Source organism: Capricornis sumatraensis, chromosome 3 (assembly GCF_032405125.1).
Source record: "Capricornis sumatraensis isolate serow.1 chromosome 3, serow.2, whole genome shotgun sequence".
Taxonomy (NCBI): Eukaryota; Metazoa; Chordata; class Mammalia; order Artiodactyla; family Bovidae; genus Capricornis; species Capricornis sumatraensis.
Window position 1 is genome coordinate 161,613,796 of NC_091071.1, and position 19,757 is coordinate 161,633,552.

Below are 19,757 nucleotides of genomic sequence, written 5' to 3' on the forward strand. Positions count from 1 at the left end.
CAGATCTGTGAGACCATAGTTGTTTAAACCACCCAGTTGCGGTACTTCGATATGACTGTCTCAGCACATAAATATACTTACATACCTAATGGAGTTGTGCAAGTCCTCTGATTAATTAAACTCGATCCACAAGCCCCTCTATGTGTCAGCCACTGAGATGGGCTCTGTGGATGCAGAGGGCATCAGGCCATGATTCTCAACCTCTTGGAATATGTGATCTCAAACAATAGTATCAGGCAGGCATGGTTATTTAGCACTTGATATGCTACAGAGTTATCCAAATTTGCTGGCCTACTGAGTGCAGCATTTTCACAGCATCATCTTTCAAGAATCTAAAATATCTCAACTAGAATTCCATCACCTCCACTAGCTTTGTTCGTAGTGATGCTTTCTAAGGCCCACTTAACTTCACATTCCAGGATGTCTGGCTCTAGGTGAGTGATCACACCATCTTGATTATTTTGGTCATGAAGATCTTTTTTGTATAGTTCTGTGTATTCTTGCCAGCTCCTCTTAATATCTTCTGCTTCTGTTAGGTCCATACCATTTCTGTCCTTTATTGAGCCCATCTTTGCATCAAATGTTCCCTTGGTATCTCTAATTTTCTTGAAGAGATCTCTAGTCTTTCCCATTCTGTTGTTTTCCTCTATTTCTTTGCATTGATCGCTGAGGAAGGCTTTCTTATGTCTTCTTGCTATTCTTTGGAACTCTGCATTCAGATGCTTGTATCTTTCCTTTTCTCCTTTGCTTTTTGCTTCTCTTCTTTTCACAGCTATTTGTAAGGCCTCCCCAGACAGCCATTTTGCTTTTCTGCATTGCTTTACCATGGGGATGGTCTTGATCCCTGTCTCCTGTACAATGTCACGAACCTCATTCCATAGTTCATCAGGCACTCTATCTGTCAGACCTAGTCCCTTAAATCTATTTCTCACTTCCACTGTATAATCATAAGGGATTTGATTTAGGTCATTCCTGAATGGTCTAGCAGTTTTCCCTACTTTCTTCAATTTCAGCCTGAATTTGGCAGTAAGGAGTTCATGATCTGAGCCACAGTCAGCTCCCGGTCTTGTTTTGGTTGACTGTATAAGCTTCTCCACCTTTGGCTGCAAAGAATATAATCAATCTGATTTTGGTTGACAATCTGGTGATGTCCATGTGTAGAGTCTTCTCTTGTGTTGTTGGAAGAGGGTGTTTGCTATGACCAGTGCATTTTCTTGGTAAAACTCTATTAGTCTTTGCCCTGCTTCATTCCACATTCCAAGGCCAAATTTGCCTGTTACTCCAGGTGTTTCTTGACTTCCTACTTTTGCGTTCCAGTCCCCTATAATGAAAAGGACATCTTTTTAGGGTGTTAGTTCTAAAAGGTCTTGTAGGTCTTCATAGAACCTTTCAACTTCAGCTTCTTCAGCATTACTGGTTGGGGCATAGACTTGGATGACTGTGATATTGAATGGTTTGCTTTGGAAACGAACAGAGATCATTCTGTCATTTTTGAGACTGCATCCAAGTACTGCATTTCAGACTCTTTTGTTGACCATGATGGCTACTTCATTTCTTCTAAGGAATTCCTGCCCACAGTAGTAAATACAATGCTCATCTGAGTTAAATTCACCCATCCCAGTCCATTTTAGTTCTCGGATTCCTAGAATGTTGACATTCACTCTTGCCATCTCCTGTTTGGCTACTTCCAATTTGCCTTGATTCATGGACCTGACATTCCAGGTTCCTATGCAATATTGCTCTTTACAGCATCGGACCTTGCTTCTATCATCAGTCACATCCACAGCTGGGTATTATTTTTGCTTTGGCTCCATCCCTTCATTCTTTCTGGAGTTATTTCTCCACTGATCTCCAGTAGCATATTGGGCACCTACTGACCTGGGGAGTTCCTCTTTTGGTATCCTATCATTTTGCCTTTTCATACTGTTCATGGGGTTCTCAAGGCAAGAATACTGAAGTGGTTTGCCATTCCCTTCTCCAGTGGACCATATTCTGTCAGACCTCTCCACCATGCCCCATCCGTCTTGGTTGGCCTCACGGGCATGGCTTAGTTTCATTGAGTTAGACAAGGCTGTGGTCTGTGTGATTAGATTGGCTAGTTTTCTGTGAGTATAGTTTCAGTATGTCTGCCCTCTGATGCCCTCTTGCAACACCTACCATCTTACTTGGGTTTCTCTTACCTTGGACGTGGGGTATCTCTTCACGGTTGCTCCAGCAAAGCACAGCCACTGCTCCTTGCCTTGGACAAGGGGTATACCCTCACCACTGCCCCTCCTGACCTTGAACGTGGAATAGCTCCTCTAGGCCCTCCTGAACCTCATCTCACACGCTAGTAAAGTAATTTTCAAAATTCTCCAAGCCAGACTTCAGCAATATGTGAACTGTGAACTTCCAGATGTTCAAGCTGGTTTTAGAAAAGGCAGAGGAACCAGAGATCAAATTGCCAAAATCCACTGGATCATGGGAAAAGCAAGAGAGTTCCAGAAAAACATCTATTTCTGCTTTATTGACTATGCCAAAGCCTTTGACTGTGTGGATCACAATAAACTGTGGAAAATTCTGAAAGAAATGGGAATACCAGACCACCTGACCTGCCTCTTGAGAAACCTATATGCAGGTCAGGAAGCAACAGTTAGAACTGGACATGGAACAACAGACTGGTTCCAAATAGGAAAAGGAGTACATCAAGGCTGTATATTGTCACCCTGCTTATTTAATTTATATGCAGAGTACATCATGAAAAATGCTGGGCTGGAAGAAACACAAGCTGGAATCAAGATTGCCGGGAGAAATACCAATAACCTCAGATATGCAGATGACACCACCCTTATGGCAGAAAGTGAAGAGGAACTAAAAAGCCTCTTGATGAAAGTGAAAGAAGAGAGTGAAAAAGTTGGCTTAAAGCTCAACATTCAGAAAACGAAGATCATGGCATCCGGTCCCATCACTTCATGGGAAATAGATGGGGAAACAATGGAAACAGTGGCAGACTTTATTTTTCTGGGCTCCAAAATCACTGCAGATGGTGACTGCAGCCATGAAATTAAAAGACGCTTACTCCTTGGAAGAAAAGTTATGACCAACCTAGATAGCATATTTAAAAGCAGAGACGTTACTTTGCCAACAAAGGTCCGGCTAGCCAAGGCTATGGTTTTTCCAGTGGTCATGTATGGATGCGAGAGTTGGACTGTGAAGAAGGCTGAGCCCCGAAGAATTGATGCTTTTGAACTGTGGTGTTGGAGAAGACTCTTGAGAGTCCCTTGGACTGCAAGGAGATCCAACCAGTCCATTCTGAAGGAGATCAGCCCTGGGATTTCTTTGGAAGGACTGATGCTAAAGCTGAAACTCTAGTACTTTGGCCACCTCATGTGAAGAGTTGACTCACTGGAAAAAAACTCTAATGCTGGGAGAGATTGGGGGCAAGAGGAAAAGGGGAGGACAGAGGATGAGATGGCTGGATGGCATCACCAACTCGATGAACGTAAGTTTGAGTGAACTCCGGGTGATGGTGATGGACAGGGAGGCCTGGCATGCTGCGATTCATGGGGTCGCAAAGAGTTGGACACGACTGAGTGACTGAACTGAACAGATGCTATAGAGTATAAATTATGTACTGAAAACCAGAGTTTTAAATAAGAATATGAAATATCTCATTAATACATCTTATAATAATTATGTGTTGAAATGGTAATATTTTAGATAGTTGGGTTAAATAAAGTACATTAAAAATTAATTTATCCAATTTGTTTTCAATTTTTTAATTTGACTATGGAAATATTTTCAATTATATGTGTCATTGTCAGGATAGATCTATTGGACAGCATTGCTCTAGGAGCTTCCAGATCAAGGGGTGGAGTAAACGAAGAACCAAGTAATAGCTTTGTGTCAAGGTGGTTGAGAATATATCTTTACAAGTCTGCAGAAGCCTGGAGGAAGGAATAAATCAACACAAAGAGGGTAGCAGGGTGTGCCAAGGCTTTGGTAAAATTGCAAAGAACTCTTTAGGCTATCCAACAGTTCTCTCTGGAGGAGTGAGAGGTGAAAATGAAAACCCTGAAACAGTGGCATCAACTGAACACTCACAGGGTGCCAGCATGGGGCTGAATGCTTCATACATATTTTACTAATTTAACGCTCATTGCAGCTACATGAGTTAAGCACCCATTATTCTCACTGTATAGATGAGGAAACCGAGGCCTGAAGTGTTAAGTTTATTGTCCACTGCAATTCAGGACAAGGGTTTAATTCTGAGCCTGGACTAGCAGGTAGAATCAGCTTGCTCTTGAAGGAGCTGTTTATCATACTAACATATAAAATTAAGGTAGGTGCACAGAAGGGAAGGAGAGAGTGGGGACATTCATTCATTTATCTCGGAGACAATGAGGAGGCTACAGAAAGATTTAAAGCAAAAGTCTGGCATGAGCAGATTTGACTTTGGGAACAGTAGGAGCTCTGGAGTCTGTGAAGAGTGGTGGGGCTGGAGATTCTGTGTTCACATAAGAAGCTGGTTCTTTCTCCTAACCCAGAAATAAGATAATCCAGAGAGCTTCCTGTTACCATGGCCTTTGAGGGATATAGTGCGCACAGGAGGCACTTGGCAGACAGAAGACAAAGTGATCTGAGGACACAGAGCTGGTCTGACTGAGGCCAAGGGCAGGCGATGCAGAGCTCTCTCCTGTCTTCCTCAGAAGCTGCTGTTGGTTGGCATCACCCATCCCCAGATGACACTTCAAGTCATGGGAAAGGCTTGTATCAAGAGTAGGATAACAGAAGAAATAAATGAGACTTCTGCTTTGGAGGTCCACCTTAGCACCAGAGTGATGCTAGGCTTTACCTCCAGGTTCCAGGCCTTTTTAGCTTCCCTGGGGTCCCCCAAAATGTTTTTTCCCCATTTCTGAGGCTTCCTCATGTGTGGGATGTATCACATCTTTCCTCCAATAGTAATAAAGAAGAAATGACTCTCAGGAAGCAATGCTATTGATTCTTTAAAGCACAACTTTTCATACAGTGGTGCTTAGAATGTGATGCCTCAAAGATCACAATTATTTTAATTGCCCCTGGTTCTCTCTATCACAAGCTCCACTCTGTGTGTTCTTACCCTCAGAACCTCATATACCACCCTGATGGGGCAAATATGATGATCAGGTAATTTGTTGATATATCACTGCAAGTGATACACACATTCACAGATCTGGAAAAAAAAAAACTATTAAATGTTAAACTTCATATACAAACCAGCTGCTAAAGATAATTGGTAATAATTGACTTTTTAATTGACTTTTTATATGATCCTGATGAGTTACTGAGCTTCCTAAGGTGATTCACAAAGACTTAGCATCTTGAACTAGTAACAGTAAATTATTAAAGCTTGTGATCAGAAAATAACTTCTATTTCAATTGTTTTGATACTGATGTTTTTGCGAGACAAAAGAAGAGTCAGTCACTTAAGGATTTTTTTGAGGGGTCATGGTTAAATCAAACAATTATACTAATTAAAGATAAAGATATAAGTAAATACTGTGTATTTTTTTAAAATAGGCATTTTATTACCATTAAGTACTCTGAATCCTAGAATTGCATAAACCATCTGTTGCTTTGTGGAGAACCCATTTTAATAAATAGAGAAGAATAGGTTGAAACCAGAAATCAAAGCCTCACTTTCAGTCATACCAGCTTCTATTTATGCTGAAATTATGCTATGTTTAGCAAGTTGCTATTTGAATATGTGGAAACAGTGTTTTCCAAAATAGGGAAATACTCTCAATAACAACATTAATTAATCTTATTTATCTGCTTATTAAAAATAAGTATAAACCTTGAGCTTTTCAAAGCCAAAACCACAGACTCCTAATTGGTTTTTGCTAAATTAATGAAGTTTTACTGTGCTAATTTCTAAAAGTGTGGTCTAAAGCCTAGGAAAAGCTGTTGCAATTAAAATAGAGAAAACCAATAGATAATTTGGTGAAAGACTGAATTAAAGGTCTAATTCCATCCTAATCCCCCAATTAAAATGTTTTTATAACAATAATAGCATCTACATGAAGGTAATCTAATTATGAACATAATAACATTTATTATTATACTTTTTCTATGCAAAATTGGTATCAGAACCATTGTGTTCAGGCCTGTGATAAGCGTTGGTCTTATCTGATCCCAAGTTTACATTAAAAAGTTACCTTGGAATGGAGTCAACTCTTGGTTCTTTGCAAGTAGGTATTAGCTTAATCGTTTAAGTTTTGCCCTCCAAAGACAAAAAATTCTGGAATGGTAATCAGGCCATGTAATGACAGGGTTGAAATCAAGCAGGTCCCATGTAATGTCACATTTTATTTCACAAATCTGGTACTGTTTTCAAAAGACTCAACCTCAGTCTATTATATGTGTATAGTTAAATGGATAAAAACATTAAGAAAACAGTTGTCAAATGAAGTTATAGAAATGAAAGTATGGCCCATTATTGGGGATTTTTATGAAGGACTTGAAATTATGTGTAATGCCTCACTAGTTCATTTTCAGAATACATCAGCACCTTCTTGTAGCAGCCTCTGAGTCAAGTTACTGAAAAGCAGGAACTTGAGAACATTTTTGAATGAAAATCATTAAGTTTCCTAGGCAAAAAAAACTATTCAGATTCTGCTTCAATGCCTAAATTTGGGTGCAAAAGCAAAACCCAAGCTAATCTTATGAGGACATGTCATGAGAAACAATTCCCCAAATCTCTCTGTGAATGCCACCTTTGCTCAAGTGTACAAGACCATGTCTTAGATTTATTTTTAATAAATATAGTTTATTTGCAAATGTCCAAATGAAGATGGTTTAGATTTTTTCATCCTCTTAGTGATCTCAATACCCATCAATTGTTGTTCTAAGTTTCGTTATGTAATAAACATAGTTCTCTGGCGACTATTATCAGCTAGAACCTCTTCAAAAAAAAAAAAAAAAGCAATGAAAGTTCTTAAGTTGAACAAGGCATCCCATAAAATTACTCCAAAAGCCCAACCTTGGCATCTAACAGGAAAGCTTCTTAAAGATCAATAAGAATATGACAATTAGGGGACTCTTTCCCTTCACTGCAGTGTAGTCTAAGGTATATTGAAGAGATGAGAAGATATCACATTTTTAGGAATGCCTAAGAAATACTAGGCTATGGAGAATAGTCATCATGTTCCATCTGACTGGGAAAAAAAATAATAAAAGCAGTTTAAGATCATTGGCAGGGTCTGATAATCTTGTCAAATTTCGCATCAATGGACCATGAAACAAAACAAGTAATCTCAGATTCAGAGCATAATATATGCTCTTTCCTGCTAAAATCAGAGACAGTCTAGGATGGTGTGATATACATAACTGAAAAGTAAAAAAGGAGTGAGGGGAAGAGGAGAGCCAAAATGGAGAAAAGCAGATAGAGAGAGAAAGAAAAAAGTATTTTCTGAAGTATAAACTTGGGGGAAAACGTTAAATTCATATGCTTCATACTATCAGAAATTTAAAACATCCTCCCCCATCACTCTCTCTCTCCCCTGACACAGAAATAAACAAAGTCAAATGTATGACAAGAATTCTGTAATCTATTAAATGCAGGTGCCTCGACATACATTATCTGTCCACTTCCCTGGGATAGTGTTTGCTCTATTTCAATCATACAGCTCACATTGAACATTCTTCCTCTATCTATAAGCAGCCACAAACTTGTTCTAGAATTAGGCAAGGAATGATGTTTGCCTTTAGTAAAAAGCCCATTTGCTCACCTTTGAAGGACATGGGCAAGCGTCTCTACGGTTCATTCCAGGGTTTTGTGCTGGAACTTCCAAACAAAAGCCTCATAAAAAGATTTTTGCTTCTGTCTATCCCTCTCTCCAGCCTGCTAACAGAAACTTACTGAGTTCCTCTTAGGTGATCAGCCCTGTGATAAAGCAGGGGATAAGATGTGAAGAAAATAGAAAAAAAATCCCCATCTTAAAGACATTTCCACTCCAGAGGCTTATAAAGCTATTACCTAATTATACAAATAAGTGTATAATTGTAAACTTCAATGAATGACATGAAGGGAAATTCTAGGATGCTATAGAATCCTGTAATAGAAGGATCTGATTCAAAGTTTTAACATACCCTAAGAAAAACAAAGGGCTTCTCTAGTAGCTCAGTTGGTGAAGAATCTGTCTGCAGTGTAGGAGACCCAGGTTCGATCCCTGGGTCAGGAAGATCCCTTTTGTTTGGAAGTTCCAGCACAAAACCCTGGAATGAACCATAGAGACGCATGCCCATGTCCTTCAAAGGTGTGCAAATGGGCTTTTTACTAAAGGCAAACATCATTCCTTACCTAATTCCAGAACAAGTTTTTGGCTGCTTATAGATAGAGGAAGAATGTTCAGTGTGAAATCCCTGCAGAAGGAAATGGCAACCCACTCCAGTAATCTTGCCTGGAGAATTCCATGGACAGAGGTGCCTGGGCGGCTACAGTCCATGGGGCCCCAAGAGTCGGACATGACTTAGCAACTAAAGAGAGAGAGAGAAGAAAAACAAAACAGAGTTCATCTTTGTTCTTTAGGGTAGAGAGAGTATTTTGTCCATTGACCACAGCCTATAAAACACTGATGCAAAAAATATCATATTATGTTATTTGTGCTCAAATAAAAACTTCTTGGGCCTTTGTTTGCTTTTAAAACTTTTTCTGTTGCTATAAAAAATACTTCAAAAATGAATAGCAAAGATGTTTATTTCTAGCGGCTTCGTATGCTAATTTAAAATAAGCTGGAGGGTTTTAAAAGGAATGAAAATAAAATATCCAAAATAGAGCAACTGCTCTGGATCAGAAGTTAGTGGGTCTTAGTCCCCGTTAAACATGCCCAAGCTGGGCTGCTTTTGCCAAAGTATACAGTGTCTCTGAACCTCAGTTTCTTCATCTCTATATTGAATGCCATACCCACCAACAGGATCCTTCTGTGGGACTTATGAGTTGACGTTCAGAAAAATGCTTTGTGACCACTGGTATAGAAAGTTAGTACAAAAATGGAGGAAACAAAGGGTTAAAAAATAACACAAGTCTGAATCTCCCCTCTGAGGGGAATTGGTATTGGGTGTCCCAGAAGACTTCATTAGTTATTTGAAAGATGTTGTCCTGTATTTATCTCTAAATTGCTTACTACTTGCTAAACACATGCTCACACCAATGTTATCAGAGCTTATTACATAGCATGTCACACTTGGTACCCTGAGAAAAATACCAGCAAATGCTTTCTGCAATAAATAACCATATGTGCCCTTGCAACCCAAATTTTACTGAGAGAGGAAAATGGCATTGTTTGGAAATATATACTGGGGTTGGATTCTTTTTTTTTTTTCCTCCCCCTCTTCAAAGCATATTCAAGGACGATAAAGTGAACCTAAAAATGAGACAAGTTCAGCTTGAAAGAAAATGCCATTTTCCTTGGAGGATTGAGGTAGTAATTCTTCCTTGAGTTCTTCTCAGTAGCAGGCACCCTTTTCACTTTCAAAGCCTTTATATTTGTAACTGATCCCATGAAGGGCATTGCTCAAGACACACAGGCTCCAGGGCCATCTGCCTTATTTGATTAATGGGGCTATTCTGAGAAATCATGGCCTGGAGGAGACATTTTTAACCAGTTCTGTCAGAAGGAATCACTTCGTGTTTACCTTCCACGATTTCAGTGTAGGTTCTTCCGAGAGGTACGTGAGATTTTATAAATAGCCATCATTTGCAAAATGTTCCAGAAGATTCTCCTCTGAAATAAGACTATCACACTAAGTAACTCTTTCCATTGTTGACATGTTACCATCTCAATGAAGGGGCAGTCATTATCTACAGGTGTAGTATTCAAAAACAAAGCAAGATGCTTTTAAACACCATCAAGGAATAAGTCATTGACGATCACATTTTAACATGTTTAGAGAGAATTCCCTATTTATTCAATTTAATTTTTCATAGTTATCTTTAAATTGGAGTATGATTACTTTACAATGTTGTGTTAATTTCTGCTAAACAACAATGTGAATCAGCTATTTGTGTCCATATATCCCTTCCTCTTGAGCCTGGTGGGATGAATTGAGAGAGCATATACACACTACCATGTGTAAAACTGGGGCTTCCCTGGTGGCTCAGATGGTGAAGAATCTGCCTGCAATGTAGGAGAGCTGGGTTCGATCCCTGGGTTGGGAAGGTCCCCTGGAGAAGGGAACGCCTACCCATTTCAGTATTCCTGCCTGGAGAATTCCATGAACAGAAGAGCGTGGCAGGCTACAATCCACGGGGTCACAAACAGGAAGACGTGACTAACGCTTTTCATGTGTAGAACAGACATCTATTCAATTTGATCTGTTTTGCCCCTCAGGTTTTCTTTACTTAAAAAAGGAACGCCATATACACTATGAAACTCCTCAGGTTTTTTAATGCAAACATATTTTTTTATTAAAGAATGAATGCATTTATGCTAAAGAGTAGTTTACATTTGTCGTGAAGCAGCAAGCAGATCTCCAGAAGGTGTGCTGCCCTCAATACAACTCCATGCTTATTCTACATGCCTTAAGATGGGACCCACGCTCGGGGGCACACGTACACACACACAAATGCATACACGGACACACAGATACACAGACCAAAACACCGACACCACTTCTCTCTGGATTCTATAAACTCTCATTTAAGGCTTCTGTAAGGTGTCCCAGGGCCCCTGACATGGTTACCAGGATTCAAAACAGACTCTCAGAAAGGAGCAGCAGCTCCTGGAAAACTGTTCATCTGCTCTCGGCCTTAAATGTGTGGATTTTCACCAGTACTTTCAATGTCACTCAATGTTGATTCTTTGCGTTTATGATATTTAAAGATCCATCAAACCAAGAAAACTCAGGCTGTCTTAGTGAGAAGTTCTCATTAGAAATACCCAAAAACTGGCAACTCTGACCCTACGAGATCAATCCAATTGGAAGAGAAGAAGGTCAGATTTCCCTTGCGAATGGACATAGGTTCTCTGGACAAGTCTGGTTTATAGAATCCGTTCCCTACTCGAGTGCCATGTTGAGTGATGGGTCAATGCTTCCTTAGTGATACCAGCTCAGATATGAAGCTTGCCATGAAAGAGTCATCAGATAGGACCATCAACTAAATAAGTTATCCTAAATTGCAGTTGAAGAAAGGACAGCCCTCATGGGCTTTGTATACTCGCTGATTACTCATTCCCTTTTTCTGAACTTTCTGTGGTGGTGGTTTGAAGCTCCCACATTGTTTGACTGATTCTTTCATTTCCTTGGTTATTATTGTCTTCCCTTTTGGTGTCCTGCCATGTAGGTTGAGACTGCAATCCTGGAGGGATGGTGTAGTGGATTGGAAGGGCAGAGAGGGTGGATGGGGCAATGGAGGAAAGGGGCTACTAGTAGTTGCAAGAATTCTAAGAAAATAGATGACGTGAATACAATAAGAAGAAGGTGCTACTGGATACACTATGTAACAAAAGCATTGCTTTTAACTGTGAATTAACTGCCAGCTATCAGGTTGTTAGTTATAAAGCTCAATAAAGCTGTGCTGATTTGCTTACTGAGGAGAGAATCTGAAACCAGCCAGGGGAGAGGAGCTCTGTGTTGTTCCTTTAGCCCAGAGGCCTCCTCGTCAGCATCAGCACTCACCATCTCCCCCCACAACCAGGGATTCTATAGGTGCATCTAACATTTTTGTTGGGTTTCATAAGGCAAGTTGGAATGGTGCATTGAATAACAACTGCAGTATATTTGCCCGACAGTGGCAAAAATCAGCATGGAGAATTCCTACAATGGAGGCATTGCAAAATGAGCCAAAAAAAGAAAAAGAAAAGTCTAGAACTTCCCTCCCCATCCACACTCCCACCCTCCTCATAGTCACAGCAGCAGCAGATTTCAATGTAACGTAATTACTTTAATAATACATTTCTTTAGATTTAGAATTGCTCTTCTGAATTTAAAAAGCTTGGTCGGCCAATAATTTGGCAGTCTTTTCATCCCAAATTTGAATCATCGCTTATCCGTCTGTCATCTTGAATTCCTTGACCAATGCTGCCTTTGCTGAAGCTCTCTGAGTTCACTCAGCCATCGTCAGATTCTAATTCCTGGGACGCCTCTTCTGAGGAGCTGTTCCTGTGGATCCGGCCATCGCTCTTCATACTGTGGAAAGTCTTCTTGAAGGCCTCCATCATGGCGTGGGCCAGCTTCTTGGCCTCCAGCTTGCTCTCGCACTCAACAGCATGGCAGTCCATCTGGTAGGACAGGTCATCATTAATCTCCCTGTAAACCCAGGCGAAGATGTTGGGGCTCACGTTGTGGTCGGCGGTGCAGTAGGCGATGCGGGCCACCTGGAAGGTATCCATGTGCACCGTGGCCTCACCTTTGTGGTCGAGGTGATGGAGCCACACTTGGAACGGTCGGATTTCCAGCAGGGCATTGGCTGGAAAGACGTCTTCTCGGGCTAGTGTGTGCTTCTTCCAGAGCTCGATGACTGGCTTTTCTGTGCAGCCTGACAAAAACTGCATGCCTGTGGTGGGTACCTTGCCAAGATAGGTCACCTGCAGACGGGAGAGAAGGAAAAAAAAGAGAGAGAGGTCAACAGTAGGCTCTTGATTTAGCTGTTCACTCATGTTCCCAAAGAATCAGTTTCACTCTAGAACAATGGAGAGATATCTTTATTGCCCCTTAAAAGAAGAACTATTGGGAATTCTCTGGTGGTCCAGTGGTTAAAAATCTGCCGTCCAATGCAGGGAATGTGGGTTCAATCCCTGACTGAGGAACTAAGATCCCACATGCAACAGGACAACTAAGCCACGTGCCACAATTACAGAGTCTGTGCACCTCAACTAAGCCACGATGCAGCTAATAAATACATAAATATATATTTTAAAAAATAATAACTGTTGTCAAAATTTATATTTTTTTCTCCCTAACAAGTTGACCCCTTGACAAAGGTACTGAAATTTTTAAAACAGGGCTAGATTTTTAAAATTTAATTTCTAGAGGACTACTCTCCCTCCCTCAATCTCCTTTTAAATTCAGAATGGATGATTATGATCTTTTACATGATTTGGCATTTCTTTGAAATTATAAATCCACTTGAAGTTGATTTTTGACCAAACACACAAAGACTTGAATGATAAGAAAGAGTCAAAGGAATGCTGCCTCTGAAAAACAAAATATTTATTAAACTTATCTCCTAGACAGATTCTCTTTGTAAATCTCTCAATGTTTGATTTCACTTAAGCTACTTACTTCTTAGAAAATGCCACGGATACAAAAACTGTTCTACTTAACTGATGGTCTAAAACATGATTGTTTTCTCGCCAAGGTAATGTTTAAAAATGGAGCAATAACCAGTTGTAGTTCAACTCAAACAATTGTTTATACCGGAGTATAATTGCTTTATAATGTTGTGTTGCAAAAAGTATTCTGCTGTATTGCAAAATGAATCAGCTACATGTATATGTGTGTGTGTGTGTGTGTGTGTGTGTGTGTGTGTGTGTGTACATCCTCTCCCTCCCCTACACCCTCCTCCCATCTCCCCATTCCACCTCTTTAGGTCATCACAGAGCAAAGCTTTCCACTAACCATTCTACCCATGGTAGTATATACACATAAATACTACGCTCCCAATTTGTCCCACCTGATAAAAATGGAAGACCTACAGATAGGTTAAGATTAAAACCCAGGTTTATCAAATAGCTAAATGAGCAGTACTAAAACAAAGAAAAGTAATTCCACATGATTCAAATAGCATCCTTTAAAAAACTGACTTATAATATACCAAGAAAAGATGTTCACTCTCTCTCTTTATTTTTCACTCATCAAGATAGACAGACCCTCTATCACCCGGCACATGCATTATAACCTGGCCTGCTGCAGTCCATGGGCTCACAAAGAGGTAGATAAAACTTAGCGACCGAACAACAAGAAGGATGTAATTTGGCTCAAAATAAGAGGCTCAGATATAAACACTCTTCCAAACACTTTTTGGAAGAGACCAGAAAGAGGTCCAGAGAAATGGTGAGAACTGAGCGAGGACATTTGGCCACAATGATTCTAAATCAATGTTTCTGTTAAGTGGATGATAAAGGCCACATACAAAAAGTTCAGGACATGGATGTTGAGTCCTGTGGCATGTTTTTGTGCTTTGCTTCTCTCTTAGACAAGAGTTCACCATTTTGTCCCTTTAAAAAAGGCGACTTCTTAGAAAAGAAGCACAAATGCAGCCCATTCTAGAAGTATTTCTTGGGAACCTATTATGCACAATGGCAAGGTGCCAGGTGGGCATGGGGGAAGGGGAAGATGGAGAGATCCAAAATTAGCAGGCAGAAAGTAGCTGAATATTTGTTCAGAGCAGCGTCTTTGAGGCCACTGAGGTTGAAAATAAATCCTAGCTCCTCAGTTCACTGAGTGGGTAGTTCTGGAGAAACTGCTAGCCCTTTGCACATGCACAGATACAGCTATGATGTGAGGCAGATGGTGGAAAGGGCAGGCAAGTGGTACCACAAAGTTTCTGTTGTTGTTAAGTCATGTCCCACTCTCTGCAACCCCATGGACTGCAGCACAGCAGGCTCCTCTGTCCTCCACTATCTCCCAACTTTGTTTAAATTCATGTCCATTGAGTCAGTGATGCTCCCTAACCATCTTATCCTCTGTTGCCCCCATCTCCTTTTGCCATCAGTCTTTTCAGCATCAGGATCTTTTACAGTGAGTCAGATCTTCCCATCAGGTAGCCAAATTATTGGAGTTTCAGCATCAGTCCTTCCAATGAATATTCAGGAGTGCGATATTCCTTTAGGATTGACTGGTTTGATCTTCCTGATGTCCAAGGGACTCTCAACAGTCTTCCCCAGCACCACGGTTCAAAAGCACCAATTCTTCTGGCTCAGCCTTCTTTATGCTCCAACTCTCACATTCATAAACGACTACTGGAAAAGCCAGAGTTTTGACTATATGGACCAAGGCAAGGTGATGTATCCACTTTTTAATATGCTGTCTAAGCTTGCCATAGCTTTCCTTCCAAGGAGCAAGTGTCTTTTAGTTTCATGGCTGCAGCTACAGTCCACAGTGACTTTGGAACCCAAGAAAATAAAATCTGTCACTGCTTCCACTTTTTCCCCATCCATTTGCCATGAAGTGATGGGAGTTCATGATCCACGAAGTCCATGATCTTAGTTTTTTGAATGTTGAGTTACAAGCCAGCCTTTTCACTTTCCTCTTTCACGCTCATTAAGAGGCTCTTTAGCTCCTCTTCACTTTCTGCCATTAGAGTGGTATTATGTGCATATCTGAAGTTATTGCTATTTCTCCCGGCAATCTTGATTCCAACTTGTGATCCATCTAGCCCAGCATTTCACATGATGTACGCTGAGCATTCAACAGAGCCAGTGATGGCACCCACCATGCTTAAGGAACACCTCTGAGAAGGATTCAATGGATTTCAAGGCATCAGGGCTTCAAAGCTCAGACAGGAGCCCAGCAACGAGATGGTGAAGGGCAGAAAGGAGCAGGAAGGTAAGTGCTGCAGTGGGGAAAGTCCTCACTTTCTTGGGCACATGGGGCACTTTGGCCTGACCACACATTTGGCCTAAGACAGCCCTGAAGAAGAAACAGACGGTCTACGACTGCTGGATAAAACCAGGCTGAACTTTGAAAAGTGGTCTTACATACAGTCTGAGGAGTAGGGCCTTCTTTGCTCTGGATGGAATGCCACTGAGGGTCTACAGTCCAGTGGGTACCTGGGTATGATGGAGGCTGTGAACTTGGAAGACTTTACGGATGCCAGGAAGAAAGACAGGTCAGGGGGCTGCCTAGCAGAAGACTGCTCAGGCAGGAAGTGTTGCAACAGCACAACCAGGAAGCAAGGGTGGCCTGACTTAGGAGTGGAGGCGGTGGAAAGGACAGGGGAGACAGATGGGAACGATATTCAAAGATCAAACTGAAAACCCTTGGCAATACACCGAAGCGGGGAAATGACTCTCCACGGAGATGACTGCAGAATAGCTCTTTGTCCCTCTGGATTCGAGTCATGTTATAAAGATGGCTTTGTGAGGAAACGCACAACATAAGGTTCTTCACTTACTGAACATGTTTTCTGTGTATGGTATTTACGATACCTTTATTATTTTTAACAACTTTATCATTTTAATTGAGGTGAAATTCACATTACATAATGTTAACCATTTATGTATGATTCAGTGGCATGTAGCCGTCAAACTGTTGCACAAGCGTCAGCTCTGTCTAGTTCCAGAGTATTTTCATCGCCACCAAAGGAGATCCAGTATCCATTAAGCAGTCACTCTTCATTTTCCCCTTGATCCAGACCCTGGAAACCATGAATATGATCTCTGGTGCTAGAGATTTACTATTCTGGAGAGTTCACACAATTGGAATCACAAAATACGTGACCTTCTGTGTCTGGCTTCTTTCACGCAGCATAATGTCTTCAAGGTTCATCTAAGATATACCATGTATCAATACCCCTTTCTTTTCTATGACATCTTTCCTTTTGAAGTAGAATAGCAAATGGAGGAAACTAGTATGAGAGCTTGAAGTGAAAAGCATTCTTTCTTACTGTTCCCTGAGACGAGAAATAGCTGTTTATATCTGTTATATTTGATAGAAACATTCTTCAGATGGAGACAATCTCCTTTGATGTGCTTTCATCTCTCTCTTGTCTTCTCTCTCAAACACACACAATTTTTAAAAAATTATACAGTGGTTTCTATCATGATATAAAGAATAAATTTTTAAAACTTTGTTACAATAAGTTGTTTATGATTCCTTCCAATGAAAAGCAGTAATAGTAAAATTAGTAATAATAATATTTTGACAACTAAGGAAAAATGTATTCCTCATAAGTATTTATTATTTAAAAACTAAAGGTTTTAAGGAAAATAACATTTTATTTTTGGAAGTTTGCTTGAGAGAAGCATAGAGCTGAGATGATTAGCTCAAAGAGTTTAATAAGACAACAATGAATGCTATGTAATAATATGTAGACATTTCTTAGAAAAACAATTTTAAAACAATGAGGTTCAACATACACACAGATATAATCTCTTGGTACTAAACTTACCAGGGAAGTAATCTTAGCGGCCTGTTTTTACTATCACTTAAACAACTCACTAAGCATAAAGTCCCACATCATTGTTTACACAGGTCTGCAGCCAAATCAAGTCACACACTGAACAGTAACAAGAAATATTTGCATCACATTTTAGGCAAAAAGCACTCTATGTCCATCAGATCCATCAACAGCCCTGTAGGTAAGAATGGAATTTTATTATCACTAACCTGGATTTTTAAAATTGGAATATAATTGGTTTACATTGTGTTCATATCTTCCATGAAACAAAGTGGATCAGGTATATGTATACACATATCCCCTCCATCTTGGACTCCTTTCCACCCCACCCCACCCCAACTGTCTCACCCCACTAGGTCATCACAGAGCACTGAGCTGAGTTCCTGTGCTATACAGCAACTTTCCACTAGCTATCTGTTTCACACATGGAAGGGTGTATAGGTCAATTTTAATCTCCTAACCTGTGTTTAAAGACAAGAACTGTACATCAGGTGGTGGTTCCGGGTAAAAAGAGTATACTACAAAGTGTTGGGAATTCAGCAACATTGTGATGATCTAGGAAAGCTGCACAGAAAAGACAGCCTAAAAAGACACTCGTTCAATTCTTAGCCCACTTTATTATTATATGAGAATCATTTCCATGCAGCTTCACTTTTCAGCCATTTATTCATCTTTCCCCTTTCGGAGCTGTAAGAGAAATGTTAACATTGTATGAACACCCTAGAAACCATGCGTCTTCCCAAAGAAAGAACCACATTCTATTGCCTGGTGTTTTTGTAAATGACACTCCCTTCCATGCCTGGGCATTTCTTAAAACTTTATTCTTGTTTTATAACTGCAGAAAATAAGGTTCAAAAACCGTAACTTCACAGGTAAAATGAAACACAAAAAATAAGGAAATATATATTTATATGCATCATGTAAATATACAGTATATACTTTTACAAATATTTATTATATATGATCTGTTTATAGTCTATGGGATTTCCCACGCGAGAATTCTGGGGTGGGTTGCCATTTCCTTCACCAGGAAATCTTCCCAACCCAGGATCGAACTCAGTCTCCTGCACCGGCAGGTGGATTCTTTACTAAGCCACCGGGGAAGCCCATGTATATATTATCTGGTTTCTAAAACTCAAACACATATAATCTATTTACAATGAAACCAAAGATTCAAGAGGGAGGGGACATATGTACACCTATAGCTGATTCATGTTGATGTTTGACAGAAAACAACAAAATTCTGTAAAGCAATTATCCTTCAATTAAAAAATAAATTAATTAAAAAAAATTTCAATCTAAAGAGTTTCAGACTTTTGGCATCTTTCCAAAAGTTTCCTGTGAACAGAGAGGCATAAACAATTCTAATATCACTAATCCTGAATATTCCATTAGCTTCATCTTGCAAAGTATCACTAAGCCTGCAGATGGAGACGGGCTAAGAGCGGATTATGTGATGACGCCTCTCAACTGCGATATTGACAAGGGCCAACGTTCACACCAACTGTTTGCTGGGGCACTGCAACTTACGTCTGCTTTTAACGGGGATTTGCCACGGAGGCCAGAGGCTGCAGTGAACAGACAAGCCCTTCCTCCAAGCGCAGAATTAGCGAGCATGCATCTAAAACACCAGAGAAAGGCTGCTTCCCCAGTGATGGCAGCTCCAGGCCTGCTGCTTGGCAATACAAGGGTTTCTGCAAGGCTCTTAGCTGTGTCCTCTCTTTGATAAAAACGCACTGCATGTGTGTATGCTAGGTCACTTCAGTGTGTCTGACTCTGTGCAACTCTACGGACTGTAGCCTGCCAGGCTCCTTTGTCCATAGGATTCTCCAGGCAAGAATACTGGAATGGGATGCCATGCCCTTCTCCAGGGGATCTTCCCAACCAGGGATTGAACGCCTGTCCCTCACATTTCCTGCACTGGCAGGCAGGTTCTTTATCACTAGTGCCACCTAGGAAGTCCCCCCAAAAAATACACTGCTGCTGCTAAGTCATGTCCGACTCTGTGTGACCCCATAGACGGCAGCCCACCAGGCTCCCCCATCCCTGGGATTCTCCAGGCAAGAACACTGGAGTGGGTTGCCATTCCCTTCTCCAATGTGCGAAAGTGAAGTCGCTCAGTCATGTCCAACTCTTAGTGACCCCATGGACTGCAGCCTACCAGGCTCCTCCGCCCATGCGATTTTCCACTAACCCTGCCCAAACCTTCCTAAACAGTCCCAGTAATGAACTCCTCTCTGCTTCCTGTAAGGTGTGGCCAACACAAAGCATAAATAAGGGAGTATAACTTATGCCACTGGGTAAACCTTGGGAAGTCAATGAAACTCTACTTTGTTACCTTTGGGGAACTGATAGCTTTGTCTGAAATCCTATGAGATTACACCAATTAAAAGAACATGTTAATAATTTGCGTGTGTACTTAGTCACTCATTTGTATCCAGCTCTTTGTGACCCATGGACTGTAGCCTGCCAGGCTCATTCAGGCAAGAATACTGGAGTGGGTTGCCATTTCCTCCTCCAGGGGATCTTCCCAACCCAGGGATCAAACCCAGGTCTCCTGCCTTGCAGGCAAATTCTTTACCACCTGAGCTTCCCTCACAGCTCAGACGGTTAATAATTTGGTACATTGCTTACTCCTTGGAAGAAAAGTTATGACCAACCTAGATAGTATATTCAA

General features: G+C 40.7%; 1 protein-coding gene across 1 annotated transcript in view; it reads right to left on the reverse strand.

Moving 5' to 3' along the window:
* Positions 1-10,470: 10,470 nt before the first annotated feature.
* The window catches only part of PID1 (phosphotyrosine interaction domain containing 1), a 273,957-nt gene continuing 264,670 nt past the window's right edge, over positions 10,471-19,757 (reverse strand). The window contains exon 3 of the mRNA XM_068968029.1: positions 10,471-12,545. Within this exon, the coding sequence (XP_068824130.1) occupies positions 12,069-12,545 (477 nt within the window). The 3' untranslated portion in view covers positions 10,471-12,068. The remainder of the gene's footprint in view (positions 12,546-19,757) is intronic.